Source organism: Macaca thibetana, chromosome 14, assembly GCF_024542745.1.
Source record: "Macaca thibetana thibetana isolate TM-01 chromosome 14, ASM2454274v1, whole genome shotgun sequence".
In the NCBI taxonomy this organism is placed as follows: Eukaryota; Metazoa; Chordata; class Mammalia; order Primates; family Cercopithecidae; genus Macaca; species Macaca thibetana.
This window is the reverse complement of record NC_065591.1, coordinates 84,032-99,367: the sequence shown is the minus strand read 5'-3', so window position 1 is coordinate 99,367 and position 15,336 is coordinate 84,032. Positions and strand designations below refer to the sequence as shown.

The 15,336-nt window shown below is 51.1% G+C and overlaps 2 protein-coding genes and 1 pseudogene across 2 annotated transcripts in view; 2 read left to right on the top strand and 1 right to left on the bottom strand.

Moving 5' to 3' along the window:
• The first annotated feature begins 888 nt into the window (after positions 1–888).
• BET1L (Bet1 golgi vesicular membrane trafficking protein like) overlaps positions 889–15,336 on the top strand; it is a 69,036-nt gene continuing 54,588 nt past the window's right edge. Inside the window, exon 1 of the mRNA XM_050758958.1 lies at positions 889–898. The gene's annotated coding sequence lies outside the window, so the exon portion shown is untranslated. The remainder of the gene's footprint in view (positions 899–15,336) is intronic.
• Positions 11,660–13,186, top strand: LOC126936322 (cytochrome c oxidase subunit 8B, mitochondrial-like; annotated as a pseudogene).
• PSMD13 (proteasome 26S subunit, non-ATPase 13) overlaps positions 13,573–15,336 on the bottom strand; it is a 65,393-nt gene continuing 63,629 nt past the window's right edge. Inside the window, exons 12-14 of the mRNA XM_050758953.1 lie at positions 14,908–14,988; positions 14,618–14,734; positions 13,573–14,051 (exon numbers count right to left, since the gene is read on the bottom strand). Coding sequence (XP_050614910.1) covers positions 13,956–14,051; positions 14,618–14,734; positions 14,908–14,988 — 294 coding nt within the window. The 3' untranslated portion in view covers positions 13,573–13,955. The remainder of the gene's footprint in view (positions 14,052–14,617; positions 14,735–14,907; positions 14,989–15,336) is intronic.

Genomic DNA, 15,336 nt, shown 5'->3' with positions numbered 1-15,336 from the left:
AACTCCTGACCTCAAGTGATCCACCCACCTTGGCCTCCCAAAGTGCTGGGATTGCAGGTGTGAGCCACCGCACCTGGCCAACCTTGGATTCTTAGATATAACACCAAAAGCACGGGCAATAACAAGAAAATAAAGATAAATTGTACTTCATCAAAATTAAAATCTTTTGTGCATCAAAGGACACTATCAAGCGGCTAAAGAGATCACCACAGAATGGGAGAAAATATTTGTGAGTCATGTATCAGGTAAGGATTCATATACGGAATATAAAAAGGACTCCTTCAAATCAACAACCAAAAACCAAACAGCCCAATTTCAAAATGAGCAAAGGACTTGAATAGACATTTCTTAAAAAAAAAAAAAAAAAAAAAAAAAAAAAAAGATGAGAGTGACTGACAAGCACGTGAAAAGATGCCCAACCTCGTTAGTCATTAAGAAAATGCAAATGAAAATAACAGTGAGATACTATATTACCTCCACTAGGATGGCAATGATTACACAACTAAACAAAACAAACATGAAAAAAACAAGTGATGGGAAGCTCTCCCACATTGCTGGTGGTAAAATGATGCAACTGTGTTGAAAGGCTTGTTTTTTAATCAAAAGACACGGAAGAATTGAAAACAGGAACTCAAATGACACATTGTTCATAATCGTCAAAGTGTGGAAGCAACCTGAGTGTTCCTAAAAGGTGAACGGGGATGAACAAAGCGCAGTCTATCCGCACAGAGAAATACGATTCAGGAGTGAGGTCCTGACGCATGGATGAACTTTGAGCACATCACGCTAAGTGAAATGAACCTGACACAGAAGGACGGGCACTGTATGAATCCACTTCTGTGAAATAATTAGAACAGGCGAATCCATAGAGACAGAAAGTAGACCAGAGGCTGGGGGGATGGAGAAATGCAGAGTTGCTGTTTAACGGGGAGGGAGTTTCTGTCTGACGGATAAAAAGGATTTTGGAAATAGTGGTGATGGTTACACAATATTGTGAATATAACTAAAGTCATTGAACTGTACACTTAAAAATGATTAAAACAAAGTTCTGTTATGTGTGATCCTTTACCACAATTTGTAAATAGTGCCTGCCCTGTGGTCAGTGGTTCCTGTGTTGGCCGCAATACCATGTTCCTCACAGCTGGTGCTGACCACTATTTCCTGCTCTAGGGCGGTAGGCGGTACCTGAGGGCATGAAGAAAATGCCCTGCCCAGAAGGAGCTACGCCTTTGTTGGGAGACAGAAAGTAAACACGATAAATAAACAACACATGGATTAAACAGTGCCAAGGGCAGAGCATAGTGGCTCACATCTGTGATCCCAGCAGTTTGGGAGGCTGAGGTGGGTGGATCACTGGAGGTCAGGACTTAGAGACCAGCCTGGCCAACATGGTGAAACCGCGTTTCTACTAAAAATACAAAAATTAGCCAGGCGTGGTGGCAGGCGCCTGTAATCCCAGCTACTCGGGAGGCTGTGGCAAGAAAATTGTCTGAACTGAGAGGCAGAGATTGCAGTGAGCAGAGATCACACCACTGCACTCCAGCTTGGGTGACAGCGAGACTCTGTCTCAAAAACAAAAACAAAAAACAAAAACAGTGCGAAGGACAGAGCAGAGCAGAGAGAGGAGAGAAGACACGAGTGGGCGGGTCAGCTGTGGGGATACAGTCAGGTGCAGGGCAGGGCCATGGTCTGGCAGGAGCTGGCCCAGTCAGGACACAGGAGGCCTGGGTGGCTGGGAGAGCTGCTGTGGAGCTGGGGAGGGTGTGAGGGGAGGGAGACGTCAGGCTCTCCCGAGGGGAAGGGAATCAGGGAGGGAGCCACATTCTGCATATGCATAAAAAGGGTGGATCAGATGTGGCGTGTGAGATGAGAAAGGGGCTGAGGCAAGAGGAGGGATGGAGGTGGGGAACTAGAGCGAGGAACAGGGTTTGCAGGTAACTCCCAAGGACCAGGTACCCTAGTTTGAGAAGCCTGTTTACCAGGGAGCTGGGATGGCCGGGACCACCCCAGGGCAGGAGCCATGCAGCCCCTCCTAGCCACCACCCCCAGCCCGAGGACGGACAGGTGAGGACTTCAAAGGGCCAAGTCGGCCGGGCGCGGTGGCTCAAGCCTGTAATCCTAGCACTTTGGGAGGCCGAGACGGGCGGATCACGAGGTCGGGAGATCGAGACCATCCTGGCTAACACGGTGAAACCCCGTCTCTACTAAAAAGTACAAAAAACTAGCCGGGCGAGATGGCGGGCGCCTGTAGTCCCAGCTACTCGGGAGGCTGAGGCCGGAGAATGGCGTGAACCCAGGAGGTGGAGCTTGCAGTGAGCTGAGATCCGGCCACTGCACTCCAGCCTGGGCGACAGAGCAAAGACTCCGTCTCAAACAAACAAACAAAAACAAAACAAAACAAAACAAAACAAAAGGGCCAAGTCTCCAGCGTCCTCATCAGAAGCTCAAGTGAGGGCACAACGTGAACTGCACAGTGCGAGCTCCAGCAGGTGAGGCTCAGCAGCGCCCTCGCAGAAGGAAGTGTTTCCCCCGAGCCTTGTCCCCGCTGCGGTGATTCCCCTCAGGGCAAACAGTGACTCCCCGGCGCCCCGAGAGGATCCCACAGTCCCTCACACCCGTTCACTGCCCCATCTCTCCAGGGTCCACCCCGCGATGCTTCATCCACTCTCCTCACCCTCCCGGCTCCCAAAACTGTCCAGGGGTCTGTGGAATTTCAGGGTCTAACAGCAGCAAAGCACCTTTTGCTCTCAAACTTCTCTGAAGTTCATTCTGCCCTCGGGCTGGCACCATGTCCTGTCCAGTTCCTTCCCCCTCCTCCTCGCTCCTCCCTCTCTCCTCCCTCCTCCCCCTCCTCCTCGCTCCACCCTCCCTCCTCGCTCCACCCTCCCTCCTCGCTCCTCCCTCCCTCCTCGCTCCTCCCTCCCTCCTCGCTCCTCCCCCTCCTCGCTCCTCCCTCCCTCCCTCCTCGCTCCTCCCCCTCCTCCTCCTCGCTCCTCCCCCCTCCTCCTCCCCTCCTCGCCTCCCCCTCCTCGCTCCTCCCTCCCTCCTCCCTCCTCCCCCTCCTCCTCGCTCCTCCCCCCTCCTCCTCGCTCCTCCCTCCCTCCTCGCTCCTCCCCCCCTCCTCTTCGCTCCTCCCCCTCCTCACTCCTCCCCCTCCTCCTCTCTCCTCACCCCTCCTCCTCGCTCCTCCCTCCTTCCTCGCTCCTCCCCCTCCTCCTCGCTCCTCCCTCCTTCCTCTCTCCTCCCCCCTCCTCCTCGCTCCTCCCCCCTCCTCCTCCTCCTCCCCCCCCTCCTCCTCCTCCTCCCTCCTCCTCCCTCCCTCCTTGCTCCTCCCCCTCACTCCTCCCTCCCCCTCTCTCTCTCCCCCCCCCTCCTCCTCCCTCCTCCCCCTCCTCCTCCTCCTCCTCCCCCTCCCCCTCACTCCTCCCTCCCTCCTTGCTCCTCCCCCTCCTCCTCTCTCCTAGCCCCTCCATGTGGGCTGGGGATTTGTCTGTTTTGCTTGCTGACACTTCCCAAGCACCTAGCACAGGTCCTGGCACCCAGTGGGAGCAGCTGATGTTTTCCAAACGAGTGAGCCCAGTAATTTTCTTTTTTTTTTTTTTTTTGAGACGGAGTCTCGCTCTGTCGCCCAGGCTGGAGTGCAGTGGCCGGATCTCAGCTCACTGCAAGTGCTGGGATTACAGGCTTGTAATTTTAACAGATACTGAGTTTCTCCATGTTGGTCAGGCTGGTCTCAAACTCCTGACCTCAGATGATCTGACTGCCTCAGCCTCCCAAAGTGCTAGAATTACAGGCATGAGCCACTGCACCCAGCCCTGTTTGTTTATTAAAGATAAGACTAAGGAAATTGCCGGGTGCAGTGGCTCAAGCCTGTAATCCCAGCACTTTGGGAGGCCGAGACGGGCGGATCACGAGGTCAGGAGATCGAGACCATCCTGGCTAACACGGTGAAACCCCGTCTCTACTAAAACATACAAAAAACTAGCTGGGCGAGGTGGCGGGCACCTGTAGTCCCAGCTCCTCGGGAGGCTGAGGCAGGAGAATGGCCTAAACCCGGAAGGCGGAGCTTGCAGTGAGCTGAGATCCGGCCACCGCACTCCAGTCCGGCACTCCAGCCCGGGTGACAGAGCGAGACTCCGTCTCAAAAAATAAAAAAAATAAAAAAAAAAGACTAAGGAAATTTCTTCTATGCTTAGTTTGCGTCTTTCTTTTCTTCTCTTTTTATTTTATTTCATTTTTTTATTTTTATTTTTTGCCCTTATTGCCCAGGCTGGAGTGCAGTGGTACAATTTCAGTTCACTGAAACCTCTGCCTCCTGGGTTCAAGCGATTCTCTTGCCTCAGCCTCCCGAGTAGCTGGGATTAGAGGTGTGCACAACCAAGCCTGGATAATTTTTGTATTTTTAGTAGAGATGAGGTTTCACCATGTTGGCCAGGTTGCTCTTGAACTCCTGACCTCAGATGATCCACCCGCCTCGGCCTCCCAAAGTGCTGGGATTACAGGCATGAGCTTCAGCCTCCCGAGTAGCTAGGACTACTGGCATGCGCCACCACGCCCAGCAAATTTTTGTACTTTTAGTAGAGACGGGGTTTCATCATGTTGTCCAGGATGGTCTCGAACTCCTGACCTCAGGTGATCTGCCCACCTTGGCCTCCCAAAGTGCTGAGATTACAGGCAGGAACCACCACGCCCGGCTGGTTCTCAAACTTGGCTGTGTATCAGAATCACCTGGGGGGTGGTTGTAACAGATTGCTAGGCCCACCCCACTTTCCGATTCATTTCCAACAAGGCAGGTGATGCTGATACTGCTGGTCCAGGAACCACACTTTACGAACCACTATTTTACGTGAAGAAATATATTTCTAATGCAATAAAAAAGGAGCCTGTAAATGTTTTCATGCATGTGTGCTGTTTCTGGGCCTCTGATTCGAGGAGCTCCATGGAAGAGGGCTGTGCCCCCATCTGTGCCTCCTCCAGCAGCTTCTGTGTTTCCAAGTCTGGACACAGGGTGGTGCCATGTGCCCACAGGTGTCCACCAGACCTTCCAGGTGGTCCTACAGGCCAAGGTGGCCTTGCAGCTTTGTGAGAGAGGGTGTGCATGGTGGTTGGTCTTCCTCCCGCCTTCCAGGGGCATTAGGGGTATGTCCAGGGCAAGCTTGACAGATATGTGCTGAGTGGCTGAAGACGGTGAGCGTGAAGATTCAGGTAACAGGACTACTTTTGTCTATCCACAGCCTTGAGCACACCTTCTGATGCTGCCCCTGTCCAGGATGGGCCAGGATGAGCCGGGATGGGCCGGGGTGGGCCGGGGTGGGCCGGGATGGGTCTGGAAGACCCTGAGCCTGGAACTCTGAATGCTCTCCAAGTCTCAGTTTCCCAGCTGTTACATGGGGCCTTAATCTCCATCCATCCTGCATCCCCACTCGGCCACCTTCTCTTTCTCTCTGGGTCACATCATTTTCCTTCTATTAAAGGGCAGACCTGGGGGTGGGGGGAAGAGGGTCTAGGCCTCAGGGTGATGACAGGAGACACCATTTCCGGCAGCCTTGCTGTGGGTGGGGGCCTCAGGATCTTTAACCATAGGGTTTGGTTTGAACAAGTGGCTCAAACTGGGGACTAAAAACGAGGCTAGGATAAAGACCAAAGCTCACTGCTGCAGGTGGGGCCCCACAAGCAGAAGCTGTGTGAGTGTGAAGTGAGGACAGGTTTGTGCTTGGAAAGGTCAGAAAGGTCGGAAGACCGGTGAGGGGGCAGATGGGAAGAGGTTGAAGGCCACGGCCGGCGTGGCCATCTGGGCTTGAGGGAGGCCTGCAAAATCTCCCCTGGAGGGCAGTGTCTCCTCCTGGCATTGCTGCTGGCACCCCTGCCAGCTCCCTCCTCTCGGCCTTCATCAGGGGCATCACCCACCCAAGGCTGGGCTGGCTGGGGGCTTGTTTGGAAGCCTAATGTCCTGCAGCACAGTGGGCTTCTCCACTGCCCACCCACACACACCACCTACACCCCCCACTCCAATTAAGCCCAAAAAGGGCAGAGGTGGAGGCCTCCCTCAGGGGCAAGCCTGGGTGGTGGTGCGGCTAGTTCTTATCTGTAAAAGACAAAGCACCATAGGCTGGGAGAGTGATCCTTTGAACAAGCCCTCAGGTCCATAGCCTTATCCAGAACTGGACCCCAAAGCTATAATTAAAGGTTCAGGCGGAAGGGATTATTACAGAGGAGGGGCAGAGCCCCCCACGGCCTGAGGCTGGTATCGGGAGCCCAGCACTGCTGAAGATAACATTCAGGACACCCTCCTTCCTCTGGCCTCACAGGACTTGGCTCCTGCTTGAGAAACCAAGTCAGATGAAGACTGGCCAGGGACCTGGAAGGTCGGGTGGAAAGCCTAGAAAGTAGTCTCATATTTAGGACAAATGTGGTTTCTGGGGAAGAACAAAAGTAAAATCATGTTCCTAGTGAAATTTGCTCATATCACCAATTTACCATTTCAAAACAAATGGATAGGGGCGTGATTGTCTATAGTGAGGGTGATGACCACAGCCAAGCCCGGAGGTACAGACAATGACCATGGATAAATCTGGGGGCCTAGGTGGGGTCAGATGTCCTACTACTTCTACTGGCTCCTGGGCTTGGACTCAGCTGTGGCCTTTATCATGGTCAATGACAACACTGTGGGTCATTCTGATGGAGAAGTGTAACGCCCACAGTTGTCTCTCACGTCTGACTCGGCTTTGTATCCTCCAAATCTAGCCCAGGTCCCAGCATATAATTGAAACTCCATCCATCCTTATAACAACTCCTCCAATAATCCATTCACCCACCCACCCATCTGTCCACCCATCCACCCACTCATCCATCCATCCACCCATCCACTCATCCACCCATTCACTCATCCATCCAGTCACCCACCCATGTGTCCATCCATCCATCCATTCATCCATGCATCTATACATCCACTTATCCACTCATCTATCCATCCGTCCATCCACACATCCATCCAGTCATCCCTGCATCCATCCACCCATGCACTCCTCTCACCCACCCGCCCATCCGTCCATCCATCCATCCATCCTCCATGCATCTATCCATCCACCTATCCATACACTCATCCATCAGCCCACCTAACTATCTGTACATTCATTCATCCATCCATCCATCCATCCATGCATCCATTATCCATCCACTCACTCATCTGTCCGTCCATCTACTCACCCATCCACCCATCCATTCATCCACCCACCTATCCATACACTCATCCATCCATCCACCTATCTGTCCATTCATCCATCCATCCATCCATTCATCCATCCTTCCATGCATCCATCATCCATCCACTCACTCATCTGTCTGTCCATCCACTCACCCATCCACCCATCCATTCACCCATCCACCCATCCATTCATCCATCTACTTATCCATACACTCATCCATCTGCCCACCTAACTATCTGTGCATTCATCCATCCGCCCACCTAACTATCTGTGCATTCATCCATCCGCCCACCTAACTATCTGTGCATTCATCCATCCATCCATGCATCCATCATCCATCCACTCACTCATCTGTCGTCCATCCACTCACCCATCTACCCATCCATTCATCCATCCACCCATCCATATATCTATATGCCCATCTGTCCATCCATCCATGCAACATTGACTGAAAAATCTGCTAAACCAGACACTGCTCCAGGCTCCAAAGATTCGGTGGTGAACACAACAGAGTCTCTGCCCTTATGGGACTTATATTCCAGCTTCAAAAGCAGACAGTAAACAAGCTATATCTGAGGAGATGTCATTTGAGCAAAGCCTAAATGATCTAAAGAAACCAGTAAAAACATGAGGGAAAGGCTGTCCAGACAAAGGCACCAGTGACGGGTGGGAGTGCGCTGTGTCTGGGATGTGTTTGGATTATAATCCTGAAAGACACACTCCTGAGTCTTGAAATCCTGAAAGACCAAAACCCCTAAAGTGTAAAATCTCTAATATTTAAAATTCCAAAAATCACAATCACAGGAATCACAGAAATTTTTAAAAAGCAGCGCCACCTAGAAAATGAATTTGAATGTATTCTCCAAGGAAAGCCATGTCCTAAAAGAAAAAAAAAAGAAAAAAAAAGCAGCTATTCATTGTGATGCAAGACTTCAGACTACAGTTAATGGGGTCATGGAAGCTTGCCAGCTCTTACAGAATAGCTCTGCATAGTTGCCCATAATCTACTCCTGCAATATGACTTATGTAGAAAATTCAACATATGGCCTTTTCAAATTGAATTTTCTGTATAGTTTTTTGGTTTTTTTTTTTGCTTTTTTCATCATCATAAATTGTCAGCATTTTTTTTTACAGTTCACGGTGCTGATTTTATCCTTGCATCATTTCAATACTGAAGATGTAAATTGTTTTAGTGACTCATACAGTGTTCTGTTTTAGGCATTTTTTGCAAAACTGACTCCACAAAAGTGCATTACCACAATGTTGACTGTGTGTGTACATAAAAATGGGAAATTTCCTCAATAAATGAAGAGATGTCCTTTTTGTACATCTGCATTTGTGAAAAATTTCTCTAGACCTCGTTTTTTTGGCAACTGCATATGTGGGGGTGATCTGTTGCGATTCTTGATTGAGCCCGTCAGAAGACGTAGGTTGTTCATCCTGCCTTTTCAGAAGACTGCAGTTATGAAGCTGGGCGCACGCAATTCCCACCTAAGTGATATGTGTTCACGCAGTTCACGTATTTCCTCTGTCAACATATTTCTTTTTTTTTTTTTTTTGAGACGGAATCTTGCTCTGTCACCCGGACTGGAGTGCAATGGCGCCATCTCGACTCACTGCAGCCTCCGCCTCCCGGATTCACACCATTCTCCTGCCTTAGTCTCCTGAGTAGCTGGGATTACAGGTGCCTGCCACTACAACCGGCTAATTTTTTTGTATTTTTGGTAGAGATGGGGTTTCACCGTGTTCGCCAGGATGGTCTCGATCTCCTGACCTCATGATTCGCCTGCCTCGGCCTCTGGAAGTGCTGGGATTACGGGCGTGAGGCACTGCACCCGGCCTCAACATATTTCTTTACAAATACAGTTCATCTGCGCATAACTGTCATTGGTATGGCTGTTTACACTTGCAGAAACATGGATGTTATTATTGTCTATTTTATTGTGTAAAGTGGCCTATGATGTGTTCTGTCATGTTTTTATGTTTCTCAAATAAATCCCCTTTAAAAATGTAAATAAATGGCCGGGCGTGGTGGCTCATGCCTGTAATCCCAGCACTGTGGGAGGCTGAGGCAGGCAGATCACCTGAGTTCAGGAGTTTGAGACCAGCCTAACCAACATGGAGAAACCCTCTCTACTAAAAATACAAAATTAGCCGGGTGTGGTGGCGCACACCTGTAATCCCAGCTACTCAGAGGGCTGAGGCAGGAGAATTGTTTGAATCCAGGAGGCAGAAGTTGCAGTGAGCTGAGATGGTGCCGTTGTACTCCAGCCTGGGCAACAAGAGCAAAACTCCATCTCAAAAAGAAAAGAAAAGAAAAGTACATAAATATCCTTTAAAGAATTTAAAAATTTTTTCCAGAATTATATTTTCAGAATTTTGATTTTTTGGGATTTCAGCATTCGGGATTGTCTCTCTGGGCTGTGATCAGCTCATGTCTGGGATGAGGCAGGAGCCTTGTTGGGGTGCAGGGAGATCAGATGAGGGGTAGGAGCAGGACCAGCACGGCAGGCGGTGGTCAGAGCACTCAGGCCTTGGTGGTGAGTGAAGCCTGTTGGAGGATACTGAGCAGCGGCAGCAACAAGACCGGATTGTTCTAGAAGATTGTCTGGGCTGCTGTGTGGAGGACATGTTTGAGGCTGGACTTAGGGAGGGTGGGGAGTCAGTGGGCTCGATGTGCGCGTGAGTGCCTGAGGGAAATGGAGGCTCACACTAAGACATTTGGCCTAAGCAGCTGAGAGGGGCTGCAGAAGGTTGAAGGGGGCACCACAGGGCCTTGGGAACTTGACCATGAGGTGGGTGTAAAGGCTAATGGTCAACAGATCCCAGCGATTGTGACTGACAAGGAATAGCTGGGCTGTCAGGCCATCTGGACCAAATGAGGTCTGGAGAGGGTGGGTGGAAAGACTGAGAGGGGTCTGGGGCCATGAGGTCAGGCAAGGCCTGGACGGGGTGAAAAAAACCAGGAGCTCAGAGACCAGCAACCAAAGAGAAAAAGTCTGGAGAAGATGCCAGAGAACTGTCCTTTGCATGTGGTGGAAGGGAGGCCTCGGGGGCACAGGGCACAGGCTGCCTGGGGCAGTGCGTGCAGGCTCTCTCAGGGGGTGGGGGTAGGAGTTTGCACTGAGGGAAGGTGTGGGTGAAACTGTCTCCCAGAGAGCAGGAAAACAATTTTATTAGTAAGTGTTTGCTGCGGGAAGGAATGAACCACTCATTATCTGCAGAAGAGGCTGGGAGACTGGGCCAGAGCCCAACTAACCCAGCACATGTGTCCCTGGGCGCCTTGACCTACCTGTGGGCCCCAAGGGAAGGAACCTGGGGTCAGACAGAACCCCCTGCCCACAGCCAGCACTCAGAAACTGCTGAACTCCTTCCCACCAGGTAGCGCGGCATTCTCAGAGGAACAGAGGCTGCCTCCTCAGACATCATGAGGTGAGCTGAGTGCAGCTGAGCTGCCAACTCTAGGTCACTCTGTGGTAACGCATCACTCAAGAACGTTCAGCAGCTCACCCAGGAATCCCAAAATCTGAGAATCTGAAAACAGTTCTACATAGTACTGCATGGCTGGCACCTCAGATATTTAGGGCTTACTTCAAAAGTATGTCACTTTTCCCCCCAGCGTTTTTTTTTTTTTTTTGAGACGGAGTCTCGCTCTGTCGCCCAGGCTGGAGTGCAGTGGTGTGATCTCAGCTCACTGCAAGCTCCGCCTCTCAGGTTCAAGTGATTCTCCTGCCTCAGCCTCCCAAGCAGCTGGAACTACAGGCATGAGCCACTGTGCCCGGCTAATTTTTCGTATTTTTAGTAGAGATGGGGTTTCACCGTGTTAGCCAGGATGGTCTCACTCTTCTGACCTTGTGATCCGCCTGCCTCGGCCTCCCAAAGTGCTGGGATTACAGGCATGAGCCACCGCACCCGGCCCCCGCTTGCATTCTCAAATCTGACTTCCTGGCCCTGCTCCTTTGTGGAGGTCATTTTTCACATTTTTCTTTTCTTTTTGTTTTTTTGTTTTTTTTTTGAGACAGAGTCTCCCTTTGTAGCCCAGGCTGGAGTGCAGTGGCGTGATCTCGGCTCACTGCAAGCTCCACCTTCTGGGTTCACACCATTCTCCTGCCTCAGCCTCCCGAGTAGCTGGGACTACAGGCGCCGCTACCACGTCCGGCTAATTTTTTTTTTTTTTAGTACAGATGGGGTTTCACTGTGTTAGCCAGGATAGTCTTGATCTCCTGACCTCGTGATCCACCTGCCTCGGCCTCCCAAACATTTTTCACAAAGAAATGAAAGCCCTTTCCAGAGGGGTCACAGCTCCCCACACTGCGACTGCTTTACTTGAAGTCACATCAGGGAGTGCCAGGCTGGGGCTGCTGGTCTGAGGCTGGTCCTCTCCCAGTTGCAAGCAGGCGTCCTTTCTGCCAAGCCCTGTGACAGGAGGGGACGGCTGCAGCTCCCCCTTCAGCTATAAAAAGCCCCAACACCCAAGCAAGTCGAGGATATGCCAAGAGGACACGCCAGGGAAACCCAGCTGGGACTCAGGAAGAACCTTGACCCCAGAACCATTCTGAGGCTGCCCGCTGCCCTCAGGCTGCTCCAAGCCCCGCTGAGGCGTTGGACAGTTCCAAAGGCCCACATCTCTCCAAGCCGGCCAAAACACCCACCTCTCCCGCGGTAAGTGACCTCCAAGGTAGCAGCAAGCAGTCTTGAGAACTCAGCCCATTCCCTGGGTTTTGGGGTGACACAGAAGTCCAGGATGGAAAAAGGGAGAGGTGACCATGGCCCTGGGCCTCAGCCATGACTACAACAGTGTCTGAACGCCAGGAAAGGGGTCTCTGCAGCCATCACCTGCAGACCAGGCTTCCAAACGGGCAGCAGAGTCAACAGCAGGGACGGGCTCCCAGTTCTGAGGCTCTGCTCACCTGGCCAGAGATGGCTGCTAGGCTGAGCTCGGAGGCTTGGTGGATCCATTAACTTCATCCCCTTAAACAGGAAGAGGAGGGCTGCTTTGGGGGTCAGATGAGAGCACAGGTGAAAACTAAAACCTAAGTTAACCATTTCCACTCTTGGAGTATGAATGTCTGTTTTCAGCAGAAATAAACCAAGGTCAAGAAAGTCATTTGCCCAAGGTCACACAGCTAAGACCTGAACCTGACTAAGGTCCTCATTCTAGGCCAGATTTGCTCTTAAACCTCTGGGGCTAAAGTCAAAAGTAAGAACTGGTCTCCAGCCTGGCATCTGATTCAGCTTCAGGAAATGGGGGAGGACTGGGCCCAGGCTGATTCGGGAGGAAACTGAGGGTGAAATTTGGCTGGTGCCTCAGAACCTGGCCACTGGAGAAGACAGGGCTCCAGATAGGGTCTCCTTTTGCCCATGCAGAGCACGGGGAATCTGACCTCTTCTCAGCCCTCTGAACAGGAATGCCATTGAGAGAAAGGGCCCTGTGCTTGTTTGCCTGCGATTTAAAATGTTGGTTGTTTCTGCTGTTCTGTACACACTCTGACATGCACAGCCACAGGTAACCAGGAGCGTGCACATCATGTCTGAGACTGGTCTGCCCAGCGAGGGCCAGAGGCTGCCAGATGTGTTGACGACAGTGGTTACTCACTGCTCACACTACACAGAGGTTTGAAGGCAGATGGCGATAACATGGCTAGGGGAGGGGGGCCGGGGCAGTCTGTCTCCCAAATCCCAAACTGTGGGACCTGAGGGACAGAGGGCAGGCAGGCAACCTCCCTTATTGGCCCAGGCCTGACTCCCCTACCAGCTTAGTGGGCTCGTGGGTACTTTCCTCCATCAGGAGCAGGCCATGGGGCTCTCACTCATATTCATCAGCTTCCTGGTTCCTGGAGGCTGGATCTCACCCGCCTGGAGAGCCACAAGAGCTCCATGCTGTCACTGCAGGCACAGGACTGAAAGATCGCATTAAACCGTCTTTCCACCTAACGTTCACTTTGTGATTCTCTGTGTACGTGCACCTCCACTCCCAGACGAGGAACCTCAAGGTGGTTTCCCTTACACGCCCAGTCCCAGAGATGGCTCATGTCAGCATTGGGGCACACTGGGTCACAGACGCTGGTGGCTATTTGAATGATGAGTGGTGACAAGGATGCAGATGGATGCCTGGGTCGGGGCAGGTACCTGACAGGGCTGGAGAAGCGAGTGGATACCCCTGGGTCTCTCTTGACTAACAATAAAGATAGGACCAGCTTCCTCGGTAGCCCTTGGTGCTGGGTTCTGCCCCAGTCTACTGTACGTGCAGGGAGGAGAAGGGCCAAGGCTACCCCCACCACGTCTTCCCAAGGTTCCAACTCATGCTTTTTAACCTCCAGGCAGAGGCTTGGCCTGGAAGCTAAGCCCAAGAAAACAGAGCCACGAGAAGAACAAAGCAGAGCTGTTTATTATAGGAACATTCTCAAACCACAATGGAAAAGATGTCCGTACAGGTGGATGGGGATGGAGATCAACCTTGGAGTACACGGACTTTAGGGGACTTCCTGCCTCACGCGTTCTCTCTCTCCCTTATCACCTAAGACCCAGAAACCCCCACCCACTGCAGGAGAGACCCACAAAGAAGTCTTCTCCCTGTGGCCTGGCCCCCAACAGGGACAGTCCTGTTTTCAGAGCAACAACAGTCTGTACTTCAGACAGGATCCCAACCCCTACCCAAATTCAATGTCGACCGTCTGAGCAGCCAGCTTCATCGGCTGCAAACGCCTCTCTCAGGTGGTCAAAGGAGACACGACAGGGGACCAGGGGGCCCTAGGTGAGGATGTCATGGGCCTGGTGCTCCACCAGCATCTCCATGCTCTTCACATCCGTGCACCAGAACTCCAGGCGGTCCTTCATTCCCTTGATCTGAAATGCAGATCCGGACACAAGGGGCATTAAGACACACAGGAGTCACAGGCCAAGTGGCCGCCACAGCACCTGACGGGGCGGCTCTGTATCTCCAGCTGACTCTCTAGGGCAGCTCTAATAAAAAGGACCTCTGAGCTGGGGGAGTGTGACAGGACTTCCCGGGTTAATTCTTATCACAAGGACATTAGAAAAAACTTGCATGAAAGAAAGCAGACAAGAATAGAGGAAATCCACAGGATTACATTTCCAGCAAATGTAAGATGGATGTGAGCTCAAATCACAGAACCAGGAATGTATTTGATTGGAGTACCTATCTTAAGATTAAAAAGCACCATCAGCACAACTAGCACTATTGTAATAATAAGCTTTTAAATGCAGGGTTCAAATCTCAGACTTGCATTAAATTAAGCTCTTAGAAAAACCCAACAGCAGTAATTCATTCTCCAAAACCTCGTCTGATAATGCTTTCTTCCCAAATGGCTCCCATCCAAATGAAACTAAGACAGTATAGATACAACCCCCCAAAACCCACAGAGGTGAATAATGGTTTTCAAACACAACACCTGCTGCAAATCCAGCACTCGGGGCTGCACCCAGGTCATGTGGACGCGTCTGTCCACCTCGTCTATGCTGCCTTTCACCAGCCCCACCGAAAGGGCCTTCATCACCAGGAGCTCCACCTGCGCAGAGACGGAGGCTTGTGTAAGACAGGACAGCCTGACACACCCCCAGGGACCCAGATGGCTTCTCCCGTCGTTTTTTACTGTCCAGGGAGCACAGCGCTCACACAAGAGCCTTGACTCCTCCATGTGGCAGCTCTGCTGCTCTAACACCCTGAGCCTAGGGACCATACCTCATTCACTGTGATTTTAGCACTTTTGGCAATTTCTTCAAAAGTAAGTTGTCTGTGATTGGCAGGTCGTGTGAAAGTCATCTGGAAAAAATTTTATTAACTATTTAAAACTATTTTTCCAAATAAAAATAGAGAACTGATAAGAATGTTTTGTCAGTATTGGCTCCTAAAATAGATGTCTTATTAGTACCCCATACACTAAAAAGTTCCCTAATATTAGACTTACATCTTGTTAAGAACAAGCTTTCAATGCTTAGATAAGAAGGATAACAGCAAAATGCCTTATAGGAATTTCTGACAGTAGCCATTATTCAATCCCTGAACAAGTACTTGAGGCCACAATTTGGCCTCAAACCACAGGGTTGACCACGGCAAACCAGAAATGTAAGGGCCACTTCCTCAAGAAGCTTAGGTTCTAGTGGGGAAAGA